The sequence below is a fragment of the Microcaecilia unicolor genome, chromosome 1, assembly GCF_901765095.1.
Source record: "Microcaecilia unicolor chromosome 1, aMicUni1.1, whole genome shotgun sequence".
Taxonomy (NCBI): domain Eukaryota; kingdom Metazoa; phylum Chordata; class Amphibia; order Gymnophiona; family Siphonopidae; genus Microcaecilia; species Microcaecilia unicolor.
The window spans coordinates 604,142,824-604,167,975 of NC_044031.1; the positions used below are offsets into that span (position 1 = coordinate 604,142,824).

The 25,152-nt window shown below is 40.8% G+C and overlaps 1 protein-coding gene across 1 annotated transcript in view; it reads right to left on the reverse strand.

Moving 5' to 3' along the window:
* PTK2 (protein tyrosine kinase 2) overlaps nucleotides 1–25,152 on the reverse strand; it is a 714,868-nt gene that overhangs the window by 423,147 nt on the left and 266,569 nt on the right. The window contains 2 exon segments of the mRNA XM_030219604.1: nucleotides 3,855–3,911; nucleotides 17,879–17,896. Coding sequence (XP_030075464.1) covers nucleotides 3,855–3,911; nucleotides 17,879–17,896 — 75 coding nt within the window.

Below are 25,152 nucleotides of genomic sequence, written 5' to 3' on the forward strand. Positions count from 1 at the left end.
GCTAATGGCTAGACATGAAAATAGATAAAAAGTATTTTTATAGCTGCAATAAAAATGGCCTTAGCGAGGTATAGACTCACATAAGGGTGTGTAAAGGCCATTTCTTACCACAGCTTAATAAAAGGATGCTTAAACCTTTTGAGCGTTATTAATGATTTAAAAAAATAGCTATGAAACAACTGGAAGGGTGTACAAACTTTTGAATCTGCCATACTGATTTTGTTTTTAATTTTCAATCTGTATGCATTAAAATCTGCTGAAAGATATTATCTGTACCCTTTTCCTAACGTGCATTAAGCAGTCAAGATGGGAATTAGCATGTGCTAACAGTTAACAAGACAGAGTGGTGATAGGGAAGAAGCTGGAAACTACAGGCCAGTAAGCCTCACTTCGGTTATTGGAAAAGTAATGGAAGCGATGCTGAAGGAAAGGATAGTGAATTTCCTGGAAACCAACAAGTTGCAAGATCCGAGACAGCATGGTTTTACCAAAGGGAAATCGTGCCAAACGAATCTCACTGAATTCTTTGACTGGGTGACTGGACAATTGAATCAGGGACATGCTATGGATATAATCTACTTAGATTTCAGCAAAGCTTTTGACACGGTTCCCCACAGGAGGCTCTTGAATAAACTAGATGGGCTGAAGATAGGACCCAAAGTGGTGAACTGGATAAGGAACTGGTTGACGGACAGACGCCAGAGGGTGGTGGTGAATGGAATTCGCTCGGATGAGGGAAAGGTGAGTAGTAGAGTGCCTCAGGGATCGGTGCTGGGGCCCATTCTGTTCAATATATTTGTGAGTGACATTGCCGAAGAGTTAGAAGGTAAAGTTTGCCTTTTTGCGGATGATGCTAAAATTTGTAACAGAGTGGACATCCGGGAGGGAGTGGAAAACATGAAAAAGGATCTCAGGAAGCTAGCAGAATGGACTAAGGTTTGGCAATTAAAATTCAATGCGAAGAAATGCAAAGTGATGCATTTGCGGAGTAGAAATCCATGGGAGAAGTATGTGTTAGGCAGTGAGAGTCTGATAGGTACGGACGGGGAAAGGGATCTTGGGGTGATAGTATCTGAGGATCTGAAGGCGACGAAACAGTGTGACAAGTCGGTGGCCAAAGCTAGAAGGTTGCTAGGCTGTATAGAGAGAGGTGTGACCAGCAGAAGAAAAGAAGTTTTAATGCCCCTGTATAAGACGTTGGTGAGGCCCCACCTGGAGTATTGTGTTCAGTTTTGGAGGCCGTATCTTGCGAAGGATGTAAAAAAAATGGAAGCGGTGCAGAGAAAAGCTACGAGAATGGTATGGGATTTACGTTACGAGATGTATGAGGAGAGACTTGCTGACCTGAACATGTATAACCTGGAGGAAAGGAGAAACAAGGGAGATATGATACAGACGTTCAAATATTTGAAAGGTATTAATCTGCGAACAAACCTTTTCCGGAGATGGGAAGGCTGTAGAACTCGAGGGCATAAAATGAGAATGAAGGGGGGGCAGACTCAAGAAAAATGTCAGGAAGTATTTTTTCACGGAGAGAGTGGTGGATACTTGGAATGCCTTCCTGCGGGAGGTGGTGGAGATGAAAACGGTAACGGAATTCAAACATGCATGGGATAAACATAAAGGAATCCTGTTCAAAAGGAAGGGATCCTCAGAAGCTTAGCGGAGATTGGGTGGCAGTATAGCGCTGCGTGAGTCTGTTAGCGCTTTGGAAATGTTGAGCAGTAGTAGTAGTAGTAGTAGAAGAGCCAGTGGGGGGAGGCGGGGCAAGTGCTGGGCAGACTTATATGGTCTGTGTCCTGACAATGGCAGATACAACTCAAGGTAAGGTATACACAAAACGTAGCACATATGAGTTTATCTTGTTGGGCAGACTGGATGGACCGTGCAGGTCTTTTTCTGCCGTCATCTACTATGTTACTATGTAATACTTAGCGCACGTTAATATCTGCCTCACCTGCAGAGCAAGGAATGGGAAAGGGAATAAGAATGGACTGCACCATGCAGTTAACATGTAATAAGTATATTAGCACTGCTTTAATTGAATAGGAATATGCTGGGCACAGGTCCAACAGTTAACACGGAGGCTTTAAAGTTACACACACTAATTTTTGTAACACACGGTAGCAGCAAAGTTTTACTTTACTTTAGTAAAAGGGCCCCTACATATCATTTACAAAATGTATCAGCTTCTGCTCACTTAGGGATTCAAAATGAAACATACAATTTGACCAGAAGTATCTAAACCTTTGCACACAACTATATAGTTCAAGAATCTTACTATGGGAAATCTTAAAAACATGCTTTTTTTTTCTTAAGGATCAAAATCTAGAAGACTACTTACAAAGTTATTACAGTACTATACCTTTTTGTTATAACAGTAAACAAAGGAGATTTCATGTTTATATTTCTAGATTTAGATAACATTATGGAGCAATGTGGTTTAGAATAGAGAAAGAACCATAAAAAGCATGCTCAATAGTAACATAGGATTAGATTTAGTAAATGGTGCTCAAAATTTGTCGCTCAAACATTGGCGCTAAGTGCAATTCTATAAAGAATGCGTACACATTATAGAATTGCGCTTAGTGCTGATTCCACACAGAACTTTTAGGCTCCGGACTTATGCCTGGTAAAAACCAGTTGTAAATGCCGGTGCTTAACTTGGGTGTGTTCAGGCTGTATTCTATAATTCCATGCGTAACTTTTTGTAACATCTCAAACATGCCCCTTTATTCAGATAAGCACTATATAAGTTAGAAGCAGAGTCTTATAGAATAGCGTACAGCCAGAAAAATGTGCAAATCCTAATTGGAGCCAATTAACTGCAATAGTTTTTTGTAGCACCCAAATTATTGCTAGTTAAGGGCTCATTACTCAATTAAGTTGCATGGGCAACTTGGGCACACAAGTTTGGGTGTTATATACAGAATCTGGGGGATATAGTTTTTGTTAATATTGTTGCTTTTCTAATAATCTTATTAAAAAGACTGGTCAAAAATGTTCTGTTTTCAAATGTGTCCAGGCAGTGTAATTTGGTTGGTGTGAGAACTGGAGGTTCGGAGAAACATATATTATGACTTATCTGTTAAATGGGATGCATAACACCAGGGTTAAAATTAATTTTACATTGCATCAGTTTCAGTGGTTCCATATAACACATTAATACTTGTTTGCATATGGAAAGGTAACTGATATTTGAAGACTTTTACTAGAGTAAATGATGGATAATGAAAAGCCTAGTGGTTAGGGTGGTGGACTTTGGTCCTGGGGAACTGAGTTCAATTCCCACTTCAGGCACAGGCAGCTCCTTGTGACTCTGGGCAAGTCACTTAACCCTCCATTGCCCCATGTAAGCCGCATTGAGCCTGCCATGAGTGGGAAAGCGTGGGGTACAAATGTAAAAAAAAAAAAAACACATTGTCCTCAGCATAGAATTTTAGTTTAGGATTCTGATACCCAATACATTAATAAAATTAGCAGCAAGCATATCTTTTAAACAACAGGTGTCACAAAAGATATTAGGTGCCTTTTCAGTTTGTTGAAGCGTAGACATGAATTAACAGATTCTGTAAGTATATTTTTTCAATTTAGTGGCATCAGTATTTCTGCCAATGTTTTGCCATGATGAACAGTTACAATATACGTTTCTGCAAGTTGTAATTTATATACAAAATTGTCAAGATAGTTTTGTAAAAGATAATATCTGCTGATTCCAGAATTCTAAAAGCTAAACGCAACACAAGCAGCAAATTGGAAAACTTCTATGCCAATGTTTAACAAGAGGAGAAAAATAAATGCTAACACACCCCAAAACATAACTCAACATTTTTATATTTTAATAGTCTACTTACTAGAGGGCATAGTGTAAGTATCTTCCTCATCTATTATTTCTGCATAGTCATCCGTTTCTATAAACAAGGAAAAAGAGTTATATACATATAAAATTTTGTTTAAATGTTACTATAAATCTATACAGAACATCAGAAACAAATCCTGCATTATGTGTACTGCATCAGACAGTTAATATATTAAATAATATTTTGCTTTAAAATCTCAATTTTTATCCCAGTGCTCAGAAGAAACTTTGGTGTTTTAGAAAAATAAAATTTTATTTTTGTTCCAGAGATCTAATTTTATGTCCCATAGCTAAGCTAGAAGCTTGTGGTGAATGCTAAAGAATGAATTACTGGTAAATATAGACAGAAGCCTGCTGTTGAAAAAACTTGAACACCCCCCTGCCTTGTAGTCTTTACCTGACATCATTTTATATATTTCTATGTTACCAGAAGCTACCTTTCAAATATAAAATATTTATCAACTGCCAACTTGAGAAAATGAAACTTCAGAGAACACCACACCACCTCACCTCTCAAAAATGCCTTTATCAGTTATTAGGTTGCAGATATATTTCATAATGATGTATTAAAGAAGTCTTAATACATTCATTATGAAATCTGCAACCTTTTTCTTCAGATTAAAAAAAAAAAAACTTCGTCTCACCACAAATGTTAACTGTTACTTTATGTTTTAAATTCTCTTTATTGAGCACAACTATCTCAATAAAAGTTCACAGACTATGTAAAAAATACACAGTAGTTTCTTATCTGCGTGTAAAAATGAATAAAAACAACATCTCATAGCAAAATAACAACAGTTCTACTGCACATATCCAGAAATCAGTTGGTAATATAATTTTCTCATTTATACTTCTCTTAACCCTAACTCCCCCTTAATTACCATCACATAATTGCATAATTACTACACTATAACAACTCCACCTTCCTCTTCCGGAAATACTTCTCTCTATAACTACATCTCTTCTACCTGCTATACTACTACTACTTAACATTTCTAAAGCTTTACTAGGGTTACGCAGCGCTGTACAGTTTAACATAGAAGGACAGTCCCTGCTCAAGGAGCTTACAATCTAAAGGACAAATGTACAGTCAGTCAAATAGGGGCAGTAAAATTGGGGCAGTCTAGATTTCCTGAATAGGTATAAAGGTTAGGTGCCGGAGGCAACACTAAAGAGGTGGGCTTTGAGCAAGGATTTGAAGATGGGTAGGGAGGGGGCTTGGCGCAAGGGCTCAGGAAGTTTATTCCAAGCATAGGGAGAGGCGAGGCAGAAAGGGCGGAGCCTAGAGTTGGCGATGGTGGAGAAGGGTACTGAGAGGAGGGATTTGTCCGGTGAGCGGAGGTTTCGGGTGGGAATGTAAGGGGAGATGAGGGTAGAGAGGTAAGGAGGGGTAGCAGACCGAGTGCATTTGTAGGTAAGAAGGAGAAGCTTGAACTGCATGCGGTATCTGATCGGAAGCCAGTGAAGTGACTTGAGGAGAGGGGTGATATGAGCATATCGGTCCAGGCGGAATATAAGACGTGCAGCAGAGTTCTGAACGGATTGAAGGGGGGGATAGATGGTTAAGTGGGAGGCTAGTGAGGAGTAGGTTGCAGTAGTCAAGGCGAGAGATAATGAGAGAGTGGAAGAGAGTTCGGGTGGTGTGCTCAGAGAGGAAAGGGCAAATTTTGCTGATGTTAAAGAGAAAGAAGCGACAGGTCTTGGCTGTCTGCTGGATATGCGCAGAGAAGGAGAGGGAGGAGTCAAAGATGACACCGAGGTTGTGGGCAGATGAGACGGGGAGGATGAGGGTGTTATCGACTAAGATAGTGGGGGAAGAGGAGAAGTGGGTTTAGGTGGAAAGACGATAAGCTCGGTCTTGGCCATGTTTAGTTTCAGGTGGTGGTTGGACATCCAGGCAGCAATGTCAGATAAGCAGGCCGATACTTTGGCCTGGGTTTCCGCAGTGATGTCTGGTGTGGAGAGATAAAGCTGGGTGTCATCAGCATAAAGATGATATTGGAAACCATGAGATGAGATCAGCGAGCCCAGGGAAGAGGTGTAGATTGAAAAAAGAAGGGGTCCAAGGACAGATCCCCGGGAAACTCCAACAGAGAGTGGGATGGGGGTGGAGGAAGATCCATGAGAATGTACTCTGAAGGTACGGTGGGAGAGATAAGAGGAGAACCAGGAGAGGACAGAGCCCTGGAACCCAAATGAGGACAGTGTGGCAAGAAGTAAATCATGATTAACAGTGTCAAAAGCGGCGGATAGGTCTAGGAGGATGAGGATGGAGTAATGACCTTTGGATTTGGCAAGGAACAGGTCATTACAGACTTTAGAGAGCACCGTTTCTGTCGAGTGTAGAGGGCGAAAACCGGATTGAAGCGGATCGAGGATGGCATTAGAGGAGAGAAAATCAAGGCAGCGGCTGTGAACGGCGCGCTCAAGTATCTTGGAGAGGAAGGGTAGGAGGGAGATGGGGCGGTAGTTGGAGGGACAGGTAGGGTCTAGTGATGGTTTTTTGAGGAGTGCTATACAGAGCCTCTCTTACAACCACTTAGTTGCTGACTCTGCTTTTACTATTAGATGCAATAGCAAAGTAGGGCAAAGCTTCACTCTCTATAGGGGAGTATCTCCTGATTTAATTCCCAGATGGATTGAAAGTTTTTTTCATTTCTGAGTTTCCCCATAGCTTGCAATCTCTTGCTCTATCAACAGCACCTCCTTTATGAGCACTTGCCATTTGTGCCAGTGTCGCCCTCAGCATCTAACAAAAGGTACTGCTTTCTTGGTCAAACAAGGGCCTTTTCAATAAATATTTGGTGCCCCTCTAGTAATAGTGATACCCCCTCCAGATGGATCAGTGGGAACAGCAACAGTTTCAGCAAACCCACAATCTGTCTAGATGACTCTACTGTTCTATGTGGCGGTGATATACTGAGGAATTCCCGGAGACGGGGGGAGTGAATTACAGTTGGAGTTAGAGTAGACTGTTTCTTTGTTTAGCAGTTATTTTAAAAAATATATGTATGGGATTTTCTGATATTGTAAAACTGAAGTCGAACCATGCCTTACATGCTCTACCTGCTTAGCTTCTGGTTGCTATTGCTGTGTTTCACGTTTTTGCTATTCAATGCATTTGTGAACACTCTATACTATAATAAAGATATTTTCAAAAAAAGAAAAGAAGAAGAAAGGAGGGAAAAGGGAGATGATGCAGACATTTAAATTCTTGAAAGATATTAATATAAAAAAATATTATTCAGAGATTGGGAAGTGGTAGAACTAGAGGACATATATTGAGGGTGCAGGATGGAAAAATTAGTTAATTAGATTCTCTTTCCTTTAGTCCCAAAGGATCAGTCCAGACAAATGGGCTGTGACCTGCCAGCAGGTAGAGATAGAGAACTCTAATAACTTGTAACTCATAAGCTCCTGTGCTTAGCAAACAAGCCAGTATTCGATTACAAAGCAGTGAAAGAGAGCGAATTCCAGAGAAAAAAAAACTCAAAACCTCTGGACAGAAAAAGAACTATGAAATAAAGGGTAAAACTCATGCCTTAAAAACAACAGAAACAGAATACAAACACCCAAAATTACATAGAATCCAGAAAATCAAAAACCATCACAGAAGGGCGGGCTCTGGACTGATCCTTTGGAACTAAAAGAAAGAAAATTATCAGGTAATTAACTTTCTATTACATCCCAAAGGATAAGTTGAGACAAAAGCAATCCTTAAGAGGAGGGGAGGAACTGCGATATCCCTGCAGCGAGAACTGAGGTCCCTAAGGAAGCATCTGCTCGAGTAGACACATCCAAACAGCAATGCTTAACAAAGGAATTAGAAGACAACCATGTCACAGAGAAGGTAGTGCATGCAAGGAATAACTTCCTGGTGAAGGTGGTGGAGACAAAAACAGTGACGTAATTAAAAAATGTGTGGGATAAACAGGAGATCCCTATATAGAAAAAAAAGGATGAAATCAAAACAAAACAAATAGTATCGTGGCTGTTGATGTGTTATCATGGGAGTGGTGTTTAGACAGTTACTTCAATAGTTGGGAAATAAGTCCAGTGCCGGACAGACTTCTACAGTCTGTCCCAAAAATGGCAAAAAACAAGTCAGGATCAAGTATGCTTCTCTCTGTTAAGGAAGGGAAGAAATCTTGTTGAAATTAGAAAGTAAAATATTATTAATTAACAATATGGTTGGATTGTTGGTTTAATCATGTATTGATAATGAATGGGACTATGATGAAGTCATAATAATAAAACCACTCTTCATACTATTGGCATATTGTTGTGGTATTGTGGCATCAAGTGCCTATATGCGATACGAACAGTGACAAATTAATGACTGCCCTGGTTGTGATGCCAGTGTTCAACCATGAAAGCATAAGTCATGAAGGTGTGTAAGCTGCACAGGGTGGCTGCCTTGTTAAGCAGACTGAATGGACCACACAGTAAATGTGCTATCAATTACTGTGTTAAAAAACAAAACTCAAGGAAAGTTATAAATTCAGGTACAGTTGGTATGTAACTACCAAGAAAAGTTACAATAATTTACTAAAACTGAATATGGAGAAAACAACCTTATTATGGGTTAGAGGAAGAAAAGTGTACCTATATTAGAAATAGGACCAATGTCGGTTGGTAAAACTATACCTTGACAGTCAACAACTCCTAGTCTGGGAATTACAGTGGGGGAAATAAGTATTTGATCCCTTGCTGATTTTGTAAGTTTGCCCACTGACAAAGACATGAGCAGCCCATAATTGAAGGGTAGGTTATTGGTAACAGTGAGAGATAGCACATCACAAATTAAATCCGGAAAATCACATTGTGGAAAGTATATGAATTTATTTGCATTCTGCAGAGGGAAATAAGTATTTGATCCCCCACCAACCAGTAAGAGATCTGGCCCCTACAGACCAGGTAGATGCTCCAAATCAACTCGTTACCTGCATGACAGACAGCTGTCGGCAATGGTCGCATGGACTCCAGAGCACCTTCCTCCGAGGTGCTGTTCACCATCCAACTGTCAAGATAAGGAAACACATGCACTCCCAGTCTGTGTAGTGACGCTGCGACTACAGCTAGACACTTTGTAAACACTCTGTGCGCAGACTCAAGGCCAAAGGGCAGTACACGGTACTGAAAGCGGTGTTCCCAGCCGAAATCGAAGATACTTCCTGTGAGCTGGAAGTATTGAGATGTGTGTGTAAGCATCCTTGAAGTCCAGAGAGCATAGCCAATCGTTCTTCTGAATCATAGGAAGAAGGGTACCCAGATTAACCATCCTGAACTTTTCTCGAACTAGGAATTTGTTCAGGGCCCTTAGGTCTAGGATGGGATGCATCCCCCCTATTTTCTTCTGTACAAGGAAGTACCTGGAATAGAATCCCAGCCCTTCTTCCCCTGGTGGAACGGGTTTGACCACATGGGCCTTCAAGAGGGCAGAGAATTCCTCTGCAAGTACCTGCTTGTGCTAGGAGCTGTAAGAATGAACTCCCAGTGGGCAATTTGGAGGTTTGGATTCCAGATTGAGTGTGTATCCTATTTGCAAAACCCACAGGTCAGAGGTTATGAGACACCACCTTTGGTGAAAAAACATTAACCTCCCTCCAACTGGCAAGTCATCCAGTACGGACACTTTTACTGTGGCTATGTTTAACTGGAGCCAGTCAAAAGCTCATCCCTTGTTTTTGCTGGAGAGCAGCAGGGGCCTTAGGCACACGCTGTTGACAAGAATGAGCGCGCTGGGGCTGAGCCTGGGTAGGCTGCTGAGAAGCCGGAATGTACCTACACCTAGCATAGGAATAGGGAGCACTGCACTTTCCTCCAAAATACCTCATAGATGAGGAGGTTGTAGCAGAAGGCGCCCGGCAGGAGAGAGAATCCATAGCATTACTCTGCTTCTAGATCTGATCAACAAGATCCTCTACTTTCTCACCACCGAGTACAACGTTTGAAGCCGCTGGGTGTCTTCGATGATATGGAACTTTTACACATCACCACTCCACCCTTATTCTGAATGTCTTCTTTCCATAACTGTCTGCTTAATTCTTTTCTGTCATCCTTGATCTCTTTGTAACACCAATTGTATCTTTCACCCTGAAATGGCGATGCCATAACAGGTCTTTGTAAGCCATATTGAGCCTGCAAATAGGTGGGAAAATGTGGGATACAAGTGCAATAAATAAATAAATAAATAAATAAAACGGCCTCAGCAAAATCAAAAGATGCGACTGTGCCAAAAAAGAAAGCACAAAAAGGGAAGAAACCTGACTGTGCAGCCTAAAGGCCGGCTGCGTCGAAAAACAAAGTAAACTTAAAAAGAGGACAAAAGAAACTACAAAAAAAAAAAAACTAAGGGAAACTTCATTTTTTTTTTTTTAAACAGGCAAGATAAGAGAGCGAAAAAACTTGCGAAAAGTCAGAAAGCCCTTTCCTGGGCCTCTACGAGGAGCACAAGAGGAACCTGTCACACCTCATCACAGAGAAGAAAAAACTGAGGAGACGCACTTGAGCGGCGGGTAGGAAGTCAGTCCACGCACGCGAGCCAGAAGACTCTAGCAAAACCTTTAATTTTTGCTTTTGCAAAATGCCAAATCCCAGGCTGATGCGGACGTCGATCCACATGTGAGAACAAGCAGCCTGCTTGTCCTCGGAGAAAAATGGTTTCTCACCTTCAAACAATATAAAGTATAATCATAGGTGTCATATTTTGTAAGTCTAAATTTCATAGGTTACCCCACTGTTAATTTCTTTGCACTGTTGCCAATTTCTACCCCACTGAATTTAAAATTCTTTGTTTTTCTTTTTGGATATTTGAGTTGTGTCCAGAATATTTATCCATTATTTTCCTTTGCATCTGGAGATTAGATCTTAATGAGTGTCTTAGCTAAATAAGCTAAATTTTTCAGCAGCTACTTCTGTATGTCTGTCATCAGCTTGTAACAAATTATTTACGGTCGTTGTCACTGTTCTATGGAATTCTCTCCCACTTAGAACAGAGAATTGAGCAGGATTATCTTAGGTTTTGAAATCTGTTAAAAACTTGGTTATTTCAAAAGTATCTAATGTAATTGTATTTGACTGAATTTTATAATCTAAAGTGTTTAAGCTCATTGCTATCTGATTTTATTTTATACTGTGAACCATCTGGTATTTGAAGGTATATAAAAATGTTGTATTACTATTACTATATAAAGTTGGATCCGAAGAAGTAGAGGGTAAGTTGACTTACTCAAGGACACAAGGAGCTTATTAAAAATGAATTAAAAGCTATTATGACAGATCATTTTTTTACAACTGAACTCAAACTTAACCCAGAAAAAACTAAGGGGTCCTTTTTCTTAACCTGCAGTAAGAATCCGAATAGTCTTGGGATTGGCACACACTTCCCATGTGCTAAAAATAGATTTTATTTTTATTTTTGTTACATTTGTACCCCGCGCTTTCCCACTCATGGCAGGCTCAATGCGGCTTACATGGGGCAATGGAGGGTTAAGTGACTTGCCCAGAGTCACAAGGAGCTGCCTGTGCCTGAAGTGGGAATCAAACTCAGTTCCTCAGTTCCCCAGGACCAAAGTCACATAGGGGCATGTTTGGAGGCAGAAATTAGGTATGCCTTGTGCTAATCAGTTAGCACATGGGATTTGGTGCACACTGACCAATTAGCACAGGATTAGCATGGGAGCCCCTTCTGCCTATAAAATAGATGGCAGTAAGGGCTCCCGCGCTAATGGCCACACATTAATTGGGAAATTAGCTTATGGTCATTAATGGAAAAAAAGAAATTGTGGTCATTTTACAGCTGTGCTAAAAATAGCCTCAGCATGTGGGGAAACTCACACATTTAAACAGCAGAAGCCACTTTTTAGCACAGATTAGTAAAGTCCCTAAGGCAGATATGCTGCCCAGAAAAAGGTAACTGGCATATTCTTTTACTCTCTACATAGGTATCAGGTTCCTCGTCAACTCTATAAAAAGGGTTCAAAGCGGTTTATAATAAAATACTTAACTACAATTGCACAAATGAAAATAAGAATATAAAAATTGACCCCAATTCAAAAACTGTTGGAAAAGTTACATTTAAGACCTCTGCAAAAGGCATAAGAGATCTATTTCTTCACTTGTAAAGGAAGCTCGTTCGTGATCACAACAGATGTATATGAAAAAGACAATGCCGATATCTTTTAAAACGATATAAACAGACAGGACTCTTAACATGGAAATTTTCTGGCTGATGGAAATACCACCAAGGCAAACTATTTAGAGCCAAGCAATGTAAAATTTTAAACACTAAGCATGCTAGTTTAAACAATACTCATCTCTACTATAATAAAAAGCACCTTCAACGTTGTGAAGCTGACTCCGTGGCTTCACTGAAGTGTAGGGTTCGTAAGGTTCGTCAGATTCGTGAATCTGTAACCATCTCTCTTGGCCCCGCCCTCAAGCCTCTGATAGGTCCGCCGCCCTCGACGTCATCACGTTTTGACATCCGCAACGTCATCACGTTTTGACGTCGAGGGTGGCGGACCTATCAGAGGCGCGAGGGCGGGGCCGAGAGAGATGGTTACAGACTCACGATTCTGACGAACCTTACCAACCCTTCACTTCAATGAAGCCACAGAGTCAGCTTCACAACGTTGCAAGTGCGTTTTGTTACACTACACAGCTCCCTAATTTTTCACTTAAACATCGCAGGGTGGCTGGGGGGGGGGGGGGGGAGAAAGAGGGGGGGCAACTACCCTGGAACTGGGAGGGAGAGGGGGGGCAATGACCCTGGAACTGGGTGGGTGGGAGGGAGGGCGGACCCTGGAGCTTGAAGGGGGGGCGGGCGGACCCTGAAACTGGGAGGGAGAGGGCCCCTGGCACACACTCTCATTCTCACACACACACACAGCTCCCTAATTTTTCACTTAAACATCGCAGGGTGGCTGGAGGGGGGGGGGGGGAAGAGGGTGGGCAACGACCATGGAACTGGGAGGGAGGGAGGGAGAGAGGGGGGCAACAACCCTGGAACTGGGAGGAAGGGGGAGAGGGGGGGCAACAACCCTGGAACTGGGAGGGAGAGGGGGGGCAATGACCCTGGAACTGGGTGGGAAGGAGGGAGGGCTGACCCTGGAACTTGGAGGGGGACCAAGCGGACCCTGAAACTGGGTGGGTGGGGGAGGGGGGGCAATGACCCTGGAACTTGGAGGGGAGGGCGGGTGGACCCTGAAACTGGGAGGGAGGGAGGGGGCCCCTGGCACACACACTCATTCTCACACACACTCGCACACAGTATCACTCTCTCTGTCACACACACTCACACATTCACGCTCTATCATACACTCACTCTCACACATACTCCGAGGAAAACCTTGCTAGCGCCTGTTTCATTTGTGTCAGAAACGGGCCTTTTTTCCTAGTGCTTTAATAAGAAGCCAACAAACAAAAACCAACAATGGAGAAACAGATCAAACCTTTTCTTTCCAAATACCAACTTAACAGCTGTATTCTGCAAAAGCTGTAATCTCTTCATGAGAATATCTGAAATCCCAGAATATAAGGAGATATAAACAGAGCTTGGACCAACACTACAAACTGGCTTTCATAGAAGTAAGGAAGAATGTTCTTCAGCTGCCTTAAAACACAAATTATTAATTTGGGCTTCACAGGTCAGAGCTGAATCTATTATGAAATCCAAACCTTTAGATGAGTTTACAATATTCAGGATCTCATTATTATTCAATTAATAGTGGTTGGAGCATTTTACCATCTATTTTCCAAACAAAGGTTTTATTTTAGCTGAATTATATGAGTCGATTTGATTATACCAAGATTCAATCTGATTACTGCAGGATAAAACTTTTGATTGTAATAAGGTCATATCCATAGGAATAGTCAATTATAATATCAGCATATAAATACAGGTGCTTTCTCTTGTCCAACACCAATAAAAGCATAAGCGTTGCCATACTGAAACAGACAAAGTCCATCAAGCCCAGTATCCTGTTTCCAACAGTGGTCAAGCCAAGTCACAAGTACCTGGCAAGATCCCAAAACAGTAAAACAGATTTTATGCTGCTTATCCTAGAAATAAGCAGTGGATTTCCCAAGTCCATCTTAATAATGGCTTATAGACTTTTAGGAAGATATCCAAACCTTTTTTAAACCCTACTAAGCTAACTGCTTTTACCACATTCTCTGACGAATTCCAGAGTTTAATTACACATTGCGTGAAGAAAGATTTTCACCAGTTTTAAATTTACTACTCAGTAGCTTCATTGCATGCCCCCCTAGTCCTAGTATTTTTGGAAAGAGTAAACAAGTGATTCACATCTATCTGTTCCATTCCACTCAGTATTTTATAGACCTTTATCGTATCTCCCCCTCAGCCATCTCTTCTCCAAGCTGAAGAGCCCTAACCTCTTTAGCATTTCCTCATAGGAAGTTGTCCCATCCCCTTTATCATTTTCGTCACCCTTCTCTGTGCCTTTTCTATTTCTGCTGTATCTTTTTTGAGATGTGGCAACCAGAATTGCACACAGTACTCAAGGTGCGGTCACACCATGGAGCGATACAAAGGCATTATAACATTTTTATTTTTGTTTTCCATTCCTTTCCTAATAATCCCTAACATTCTACTTGCTTTCTTAGCTGCCACTGCACATTGGAGATAAGGGAAAGTCCTGAATACTCCACATAGTGGACACCAAAAATGAGAAAACATACCTTCTCTCTTCAAGCATAAGAACGGTTAACTAAAAACTTTCTAAACCACTCAAAACTGTTCCACCCATTCCAAAGTTTCTCAATCTAATGAGAAGTTCATAAGCCACCATATCAAAATGCAACAGAGAAATCAAACTGCAACAACACAGCTTGTATGCCATTGCTGATAAATTTTCTTCACTTTAGAAACCACAGCAAGAAGCATTCTAGGCATCACCACTGATTGAGTTTTCAACCACACATTATCAGAACTCAGTAAGAAAAGTTTATTTAAATATGATTTGTTCCGTCAGAGCCCTTTTTTTAAGGAAATCTATTTCAATACTTCTACACACTATTATTCAATCATTTGGATTATTCTAGCACTCTGTTTCAAGGTATGTGGAAAACGGATATGTCTTCAGATAATCCAGAATGGGTGGCAGAGCTGGTGGTTGGGAGGCGGGGCTAGTGTGGGCAGACATATACGGTCTGTGCTGGGGCTGGTGGTTGGGAGGCGGGACTAGTGCTGGGCAGACTTATACGGTCTGTGCCGGGGCTGGTGGTTGGGCGGCGGGGATAGTGCTGGGCAGACTTATACGTTCTGTGCCAGAGCTGGTGGTTGGGAGGCGGGGATAGTGCTGGGCAGACTTATACGGTCTGTGCCAGAGCCGGTGGTGGGTGGTTGGGAGGCGGGGATAGTGCTGGGCAGACTTATACGGTCTGTGCCAGAGCCGGTGGTGGGTGGCAGGGATAGTGCTGGGCAGACTTATACGGTCTGTGCCAGAGCTGGTGGTTGGGAGGCGGGGATAGGGCTGGCCAGACTTATACGGTCTGTGCACTGAAGAGGACAGTACAAATAAAAAAAGTAGCACATATGAATTTACCTTCTTGGGCAGACTGGATGGACCGTGCAGGTCTTTTTCTGCCGTCATCTACTATGTTACTATGTATTTAGATTGTAAGCTCTTTTGAGCAGGGACTGTCTCTTTGTATCAGGTGTTCAGCGCTGCATGCGTCTGATAGCGCTATACAAATGCTAATAATAATAATAATAATGTAGCCACAAAATGTCTTACGGCTACAAAGAAGTTCAATCATATTACCTTTCTCCTAAAAGGAAGAACATTGGTCAAATTCTTTTTACGCTTCTTAAGTTGGTACATGAAATATACTATTCAGAATTGCCATTATTCTTGCCTGTTGCATCTTAATACTTCCACACTTGGACTCTTACATCTATTCAACAAAATTTACTAGCAATTCCTTCTTTCAGGCTCATTCGTCTTGATTCTAAAAGGAAATCAATTTATACTCTAGCAGCTCTGCCTCCTTGAAATAGTTTGCCTATGCACCTAAAATTAGAGATGTCCCTCCCAAAGTAACATAGTGAGTGACAGCAGATAAAGACCTGAAAGGTCCATCCACTCTGCCCAACAGTCACATTCAGGGCCGGTCTTAGGCAGAGGCGACCAAGACGGCCGCATAGGGCCCTGCGCCTAAGGGGGGCCAGTTCAGCGTGCCTCAACTCTGCCTCGTGCCTCCGCTCCGACCCGGACCGGGACCGCATCGAGTCACTCAACCTCTCTCCAGCCATAGGCAGATAAAGCATTCCTGGCATACCTTGTACACTGTGCTGGATCTTTTCTTAATATTTTTTCTTATTTTCTCCTTTGTTATGAGAATTGGAACTACTAATTGTAGTGGACTTGAACTGAATAATTTCTGGGGAGGGGAGGTTTCATGATGATAGCATTGTGCTTATTATTTCAATCAGTTTTTTTGTACAAGTTTAGCTTCATTTGTCTTTATTTGAAATTTCATAAATAAAAAAAATTTCTAAAAATGGAATAATCTTATCAATGGGGTGGAGCTAGGGTGGGGACGGGGCTAGGATGGGGCCCCACCAAATTGGTCTGCACAGGGCCCCACACTTGCTAAGACCGGCCCTGGTCACATTCATTATCAACTCAAGATTAAAACAACAATGAATGTGATATTATATACTTGATCATGGTCTTTTTTTGTTGTTTCTGGGACAGACCTTAGAAGTCTGCCCTGCTCAGTTTGTATGTTCCAACTAATGGAGTTGTCACCAAAGCCCAATCCAGCATTTGTGGGACACAGACTGTAAATGTCTGCCCACACAGACTGTAAAAGTCTTAAGATAGGGCTCAAAACATATTTTTAAATAGAGCTTTTAACTGATAAGCTTATTCACTTGTCAAATAAGTAGCATTCAGACACTGATGATGTGCTTGATGTGAGGCACACGCTGCATGTGCTAACTTTTTTGCTCATTTATTTGGCTTATGTAAGCTATTTCCATTCTTTCTTCTGAATATAGGTTTTAGTTTTCCTGAAGATATTTTTGATTATTGTAAATCACTCAGATCTTTACCATGATGGAGGTATATCAAGCACTGAATAAACTTAAAACTTGAAGCAGGATTTGCACTCTTGTTCTCAATCAGCTGCTTTAACCTCTAGGCTCCTCTTTCAATTCCTTCCCCCAGAATCCTCAACACTACTTCCACAGCTCCTCAGCAGATTCAAGAAACAGAAGAAACGAGCAAGAATCAAATCATATATCCCATATGGAAATGTGCAGCACTATCTCCGCGGCATCAGACCAACTCTGTGTTATTTCACAGATATATTCTGTTATGTCTGCAACATTATTGGTAGTCCAAAAACTGCAATTCCACACTTCTCAAACTTAAAGGAAATACCTTTTTAAATTAAATTTTTGTTTAAATTTTTGAATTAATTCTTGAGACCTTTATGACCTTAATTGTCTTTTCATGGAAAACAAGTGTCATTGTCATACTCATTGCACAAACATGCACCCCTATGCATTTCAATTGTCTTTTTAATGTTTTGTGCATATAGTATCAAAAACATCAAAGTTCTACATTATGGTGACTATGTAAATCAATCCTTTAAGGAAAGTATATTATAATCCACTTAAAGATCAAATGTAGAGCTCTGACATGGATCATGTTTCGTATCCTGTCTTGGTAGTGCCTTGAGAATTAATATACTATTTAATACAGTATCATTATAGTCTAATCCTCATATACATCCAAGGACTACCAGAAGGGCATTCTTCCAACTGGAAAGTTTTAAATTACTGATAAGAATGCTTAATCTGCCACGTGAGATGAAAACAAGATTTTTAAAGTCACAGAATACTTTCCCACGCTCTACTCGTGGGAATAAAACAAAGGATCAGGAATTGGGGATAAAGAAAGAATATAAAAAGTAACAGAAAAGATGCACTATTTCAGATTAACAGATTTAAAAATGTTTAATCATCAAAAGAGGTATTACCGTCCCCACTAATTTCATCTGCAGATCCAGGCAGCATGCAAGGAGAGAATAGAAAGATGGGAAAACAAAAAATTAAAATGGCAGGTTATCATAGTAGAAATAATATATACTGTATGCATCTTTGGGGCTCATGTACTAACACCATATGCTGACGCACTGCAATGGCATTAGCATGTGCTATTAGTAAATGCTGATTCACATTACAATTCTTGAAGTATAATATCCCTACCTCCATGTCCATAGTATGATGGAGGGAAACCTAGTCATGGTAAGATAGAAACAGTCACAATATTAATGAAGGTAATCCAATTCATATCTGGAATTTTTTAAAATCTTTAATTTGACCAACATAATGAAAGTGATACACATTTTATTTTTTAGTATTTTAAAAGATATTGCAAGTAATATAAAAAAAATGAAGTTATTCAAAAATCCAGCATCCAATAAATGGAAAAAAATACCCCACCTCACCAAAATAATTTGAAATAAATTCTTCATATAGAATGGCTAGTCAAGATTTGTTTTAGTGAGTTTGTGGCGTATCTGGCATTCAGTGTAGCATTATTAAACCACTCGTTTATTTTATTTATCTGAGTGTGATTTATATTTTCTCTCTTTAGTTTTTACTTCTAAGGAAAACCACAGTCAAAGGAATTGGGTGGGCCATAAGGGTCATGGTTTAATCAACTTTGCCCACACAGCATTAACACCTAGTACACTTGGAGGACATGAGCAGAGGCTAGTTTATTATCTCTCTCTCCCCCCCCCCCCCCCCCCCCCACATACACACAAAGATGTTCTACTGTAATATATTTTCTCTCTTTTATGTAGTTTATTAATAAAAAAAGGCCAGTTTCTGACACAAATAAAACAGGCGCTAGCAAGGTTTTCCTCGGAGTGTGTATGTTTGAGAGAGTGTATGTGAGAGTGACTGTGTGTGAGAGAGAGATTGAATGTGCGAGTATGTGTGTGAGAGACAGTCTGGGTGCGAGTGTGTCTGTGAGAGAGACAGTGTGTGTGTGAGAATGAGAGTGTGTGCAAGTGCGTTTGTGAGACACAGTGTGAGAGAGAGAGAGAGTGTGTGTTTCACACAGATACGGTGTGTGCGAGAGAGAGAGAGTGTGTGTGTGTGACACAGACTCTCTGTGAGACTCAGTGTATGAGACCAAGAGAATGTGTGAATGACTGTGTGACACATAGAGAGTGAATTTGATACAGTGTGAGACACAGTGTGTGAGAGAGAGAGAGAGAGAGAGAGAGAGAGAGAGAGTGTGCGTGACAGAGATATTCCCCCTCCTCCCTCCCTCTGGTGTCAGGCCCCCCCTCTCTCTCTGGTGTCTGAGCTCTGGTTGTGCTTCAAGGAACTGACCAATCCTACTTAATAGAATGCACCTCCAACATTCTGAAGCCAAGAAACCTCGTGTGGTTGGTCACTTCTGCTTGTGACGAACCCGGAAGTACGTGATGTCAAGTCAGGAGATGGATACAGAGAACAGGAATGCCTCAGACATGCAGTCAGCTTCAGAATGTTGGAGGTGCGTTTTATTATACAGGATGACAAATGTTTTTTTAATTGGCTGCTCTTTTTATGCTGGGGTTAACTTTATGTTTTTTTAAATAAATTACATTATAATCATAACATGCTGAGCAAATATGTATTTGCACTGATGGACTGAGCTACCTGATTCAGTCAACATGGACAACTGTTTTAAGTTAACTAAGAATTTTTTTTTACAGGTCTATCTTGCTCCAACTCTGAAATTGCTATTTTTTGCTTTCAGTGCATGAAATAATTATTCTTTGTTGTGTACTGTTATAGAAAAATTATGAACGTAATAAAAATTGGTGTGGAGAAAGATTAGGTAAAATACATATTTTACGCAGATAATGAAAGGCTGGTTGGAAGTGTTAGTAATATGGGGGAGGCAGTAGGTGTTAATTACAAAAATCACAATGGGTGTGGTAACAAAATATCCAAAACAACCAAAACATGTCTCACGTACGTAAGAAAAAAATATATTCAATATAACAAAGAATAGCTGTTAACGTAGCATAACTGATCTGCTCATCATTGGCAAAAACCTTCCTTGCAGCAAAATAACAAAAACCATCTCAAAAGTGTCCAATTCCACTGTAGTCAAATCTTTTACAGTATCAAATCTAAACAATGAAATACTAAGCTCATAACAAGTCCATTTAACTTGAACAGACACACGTATCTTAAAATAATGTAGTACTTAAAGCACCTTTTAGTACCTGACTTTGTTGAACAAAAATCCTAATTGGACTGATCTGCATTGGAGAGTAATTGATAAAATTGAGTTAGGCTGAGAGAGTGGCAATTTGGAACAACTACTCTTTCTAACAATAATAGAAACAGGGGACATAAGATGAAGCTAGAATGTGGTAAATTTAAAACAAATAGGAAAAAGTTTTTCTTTACTCAACGCGTAGTTAGACTCTGGAACTCGTTGCCAGAAAATGTAGTGACAGCAGTTGGCATTGCTGAGTTTAAAGGGGATTTGGACAGATTCCTTAAGTAAAAGTCCATTGAACATTATTAATTTAAAATTTATATAGAAATGTGTCAAATGTTTTGCTGAAATCTGACTATACCACTTCTAACACTCTCTTGGATCCACCTTTCATGTCAAAGAAATAATCAAAGCTCACCCTCTGGAAAAATACCATCCCACTTCAGATCCTTTAATCTGCTGGGTTTGAGAAAGTACACTATTGGTTGATTAGGAACTTAAACAATAATATATTAACACTCTATCAGTTTGTAGAATCAATAATGAAAAACATTTGTGAAAAAATTAATGGCTTACATCAACCACCATTATAATTCAACAATAAGATTCAATGCTTACAACTATTTTCTATAGCGCTACTAGACATACCCATTAGTAGCTAGCTTACAAATGCCAACAGCAGCAACTTAATTTAATAATTATTGAATCTACCAAAAAAAGTATTAATCACAAGAAATCTACATTGTGTTGTGTCTTTTTGTTACAGATAATAAATTAAAGCTGCTCACCTGTACAGGGTGTTTCAGTGCCATTTCAGTTTAATTAGAAATTGAAAATTAGCCTACTAGCTATAGCAATGTGCTAAGAACCAGAGAAGCCAGAACTGAAATCACGCTTTTCCCCATGATACCGTGGTGACCAGGTACAAAATGTAAGCCCTCTGGAGATCAGGAAATACCTACTGTACAAACTATAAGCTAAAAATCAAAACAGACAGATCAAGCAGAAACCAGGTGTTCTCCATATACAGCATGACATAAGCCCTCAGAACAAAGGTCACCGATGAAGCCTGGCACAGGAAATGCAACTGTAGCTTAGAAACTTTTCAACAAGCTTATTACACACGTGTGCCATTTTTTGGCCTTCAATGCACTGTGGCTGAATCAACTGGTGACAGCAGCAAGCACATACTATGCTATACTTTGGGGTTGCTGCTTTTAATATCTCCCTGTCAAAATGTTGAGTATCCATTGGGTCAAGTAGATTAGCTGAGAAAGGGCAAATTGATCATGTTGGGAAGGTCCCTGGACTGGCTAGATGGTTATTTAAAAATGTGAAAGAATATTATGTGCATGAGGGCTAAGGGCAGATGCCAGTTACTGATTTATGCTAACCAGCAGGTTTCAATTTACACAGATCCACATGAGTGGTTGGTGTGTTCAGGCAGTAAACAGGGCGTCGAGACTCATTTCTTCAAGATTGGTGCAGCACTCAGTGCTGCTATGTCCAGACTGTCAGGGCTCACCATATACCATGTTGCACTCTCCAGCCTACCTATGCTGTGTCAGACAGATCAACAGTACTTTGAGGAAATTCAACACTAATAATCATCATCTCTTCCAGATCTCAAATGGCAGCAATTAAAATAGCAGAAAGAGGAAGGGAAAATGGTTAGCATTCATAAACTACAAGAGATCATAAAGAGAGATAGATAATAATCTGGAACAAACTAGGAAAGTAAATATTCAAATGGAAGAAACAATAGCTAATACAGTAAAATGGAAGGAGGCAACTTTTTTTCCAGAAATGTTAGTGAAAGAAAGTACAAAAGTAGAATCCTCAAATTCAAATATGAAAGGGAAGTATATGCAGAGAGTGAGAAGGAAAAGTGGAACTGCTTAAATATTTTTGATTAGCTTTCACTGAGAAAGGATCAGTGGTAGGCTTGAAGATGTTGTTCACAAGTAGGGTAAATGAAGGAACTTAAAGTTCTGGCAGCACCACTATCTAAGCTTTTTAGTAATTCTTTAGAATTGGAAGTTGCTCTGGAGAATTGGATGGGCAGATGTGATTTCTCCTCACAGAAGAGGAAAAGCAGACTGGGAACTACAGGCCAGTTAGCATGACTTCCATGATGAGCAAATTAATGGAATCACTGCTTAAAATTAAAAAAAAAATTTTTTTAGAATCCCATGGACTGAAGGACTGCAGGGTCTGAAGCAATATGGTTTTACCAGACGTAGGCCTTGCCTAATCAAACGTGGTCAATTTATTTGAATGGGTGACCAAAGAGCTAGTGTAAAGGCAAGTGTTAGATGTAGTGTAGCTCAATTTCAGCAAGGCTTTTGATATGGCTCCTCACACAGGAGACTTATTAATAAACTGAGTACCCTTGGTTTTGGCCCTGAAAGAACTGACTGGATTAGGAACTAGATGAGTCGGAGGTGACAAAGCATAGTCAAAAATGGAGCTCATTCTGAGGAAAGAAACCTTATCCAGCAGTCTGTGCTTCAAAGATTGGTCCTTCGCTAGGTTCTTTTCAACATTTTTGAGAATGGTATTGTAGAAGGGCTACTGAGAAGACTGCCTTTTTGTGGATGATACCAAAATCTGCAAAAAGGAAGAGAACAAATTATGCTTAGGGAACAGTCAAGTGAGTGGCAGCTAAGATTTAATGAAAAAAAAAAAATGCCTAAGAGGCCGATACAGTATAAGGGTGTGGATGATACCAAAATCTGCAAAAGGAAGAGAGCAAGTTAAGCTTGGGAAACAGTCTGGTGGGTGGCAGCTAAGATCCAAGACAAAAAAATGCCTAACAGAAAGATACAGTATAATTGTGAAGTTCTTCTTTAAATGAAAGAAAAGTAGGATATGGGGATATATGGGAAAATGCAATAAATAAATAAATAAATGTCTTCTTTTGGAAAAGTAAAGCATATGTGTTTAACCAAAGACAACATGGGGAAAAAACTGAATAGCAAAAAAAAGGCTTGGGAATGGAACCAGGCTCTTCAATGATCAAACCTGAGATGTTCAAAGCTGGAAAAATATTTTTAATAAATAAGAGACTCTACAAGGTACCCTATTTCGGCAACACCTCGTTTTGCCAACTTTTCCATACATAACACTTTCATGTCAGTATCGTTTCAAGCATTCACTTCATGTTTTGCACACTATATTTCTATTGCCAATCGTAAACTCAAGTCCAAATAGTACCACCATTTAACGTTTTGTTACATTATCAACATACAAATACGTTCCTACAATTTGCTTTTAAATACAATATGTTCCTACCTTTTGCTTCACATCCCTCCTTCTCACAGTATTACAAATATTCATTCAATTTTTATTGCTTGTTATATATTTTCACAATTAATTTATTTAAAGCTCCATATATATTTTTTAAAGACTTTAGTTATATTGTTAATATTTTTTTTTAACAATATAGTGGTGGATTGGCCTAGTGGTTAGGGTGGTGGACTTTGGTCCTGGGGAACTCAGTTTGATTCCCGGCACAGGCAGCTCCTTGTGACTCTGGGTAAGTCACTTAACCCTCCATTGCCCCATGTAAGCCGCATTGAGCCTGCCATGAGTGGGAAAGCGCGGGGTACAAATGTAACAAAAAATACAAATACTAGCAAAAAAGGCCCGTTTCTCACACAAATGAAATGGGCGCTAGTAAGGTTATCATGTAATGGCGATTATGTTTTTAAGGGAACCGTTAGGAGAAATGTTCCGTCATGATAAGTAATAATTGTGAAAGGTGTATAATGAGTAATATGCACCAGGGGTATGAGATATGGATTGTTTTATCTTTCTTTTTTTGTGACTTTTATTTATAGTATTTTTTTTTTTAAAGACAAAGAGTATGCAGACTCCATCCATGTCCAGCATTTCTCCTCTCTTCCCTCAATTCATGTCCAGCATTTCTCCTCTCTTCCCTCCCCTCCATCCATCCATCCATGTCCAGCAACTCTCCATTCTCCCCTGCCCTCTCCCCCATCCTCCACTGCATCCATGTCCAGGAACTCTCCATTCTCCCCTACCCTCTCCTCCATCCACCCATATCCAGAAAATTTCCTCTCTCCCCTGCCCCCCATTCATCCATCCATGTCCAGCAATTCTCCTTTCTCCCCTGCCCTCCCCTCCATCCACCCATGTCCAGCAACTCTCCATTCTCCCCTGCCCTCTTCCCCATCCATCCATGTCCAGCAACTCTCCATTCTCCCCTGCCCTCTTCCCCATCCATGTCCAGGAACTCTCCCATTCTCCCCTACCCTCTCCTCCATCCACTCATATCCAGCAACTCTCCATTCTCCCCTGCCCTCTCCTCCATCCACCCATGTCCAGCAACTCTCCATTCTCCCCTGCCCTCTCCTCCATCCATCCATGTCCAGCAATTCTCCTCTCTCCCCTGCCCTCTCCTCCTGTCCAGTGATCTCTTCTCCCCCTGCCATCCTCTCCAATTCTAGCCATCTCTTCTCTCTCCCTGCCCTCTCATCCATGTCCAGCGATTCTCCCTGCCCTCCCTCAGCTCCCTGACAGCCCTCCTCTCCATTCCTTCCCCCCCCCCCCACCACGTGTTTAACCCTTTTAATTTCAGGCGCAGCGACCGCAGTGAAGAGGACAACACAGTTTCTCCCTTCCCTCCCTGAGTGGAGGAGTAGCCTAGTGCAGTGAACTTTGATGCTGGGGAACTGAGATCAATTCCCACTGCAGCTCCTTGTGATTCTGGGCAAGTCACTTAACCCTCCATTGCCCCTGGTACAAAATAAGTACCTGAATATAAGTAAACCGCTTTGAATGTAGTTGCAAAACCCTCAGAAAGGCAGTATATCAAGTCCCATTTCCCCTTCCCTCACACACTGTCCTGCCCTCGCGGAAACAGGAAATGCATCACCGCAGAAGGCAGGACACTGTGTGAGGGTAGGGAGAAGCTGGAGGCAAGCTCGCTGTGTTGTCCTCTTCACTGCCGTCGCTGCGCCTGAAAGTAAAAGGTTTAAACATGCGCAAGGGGGA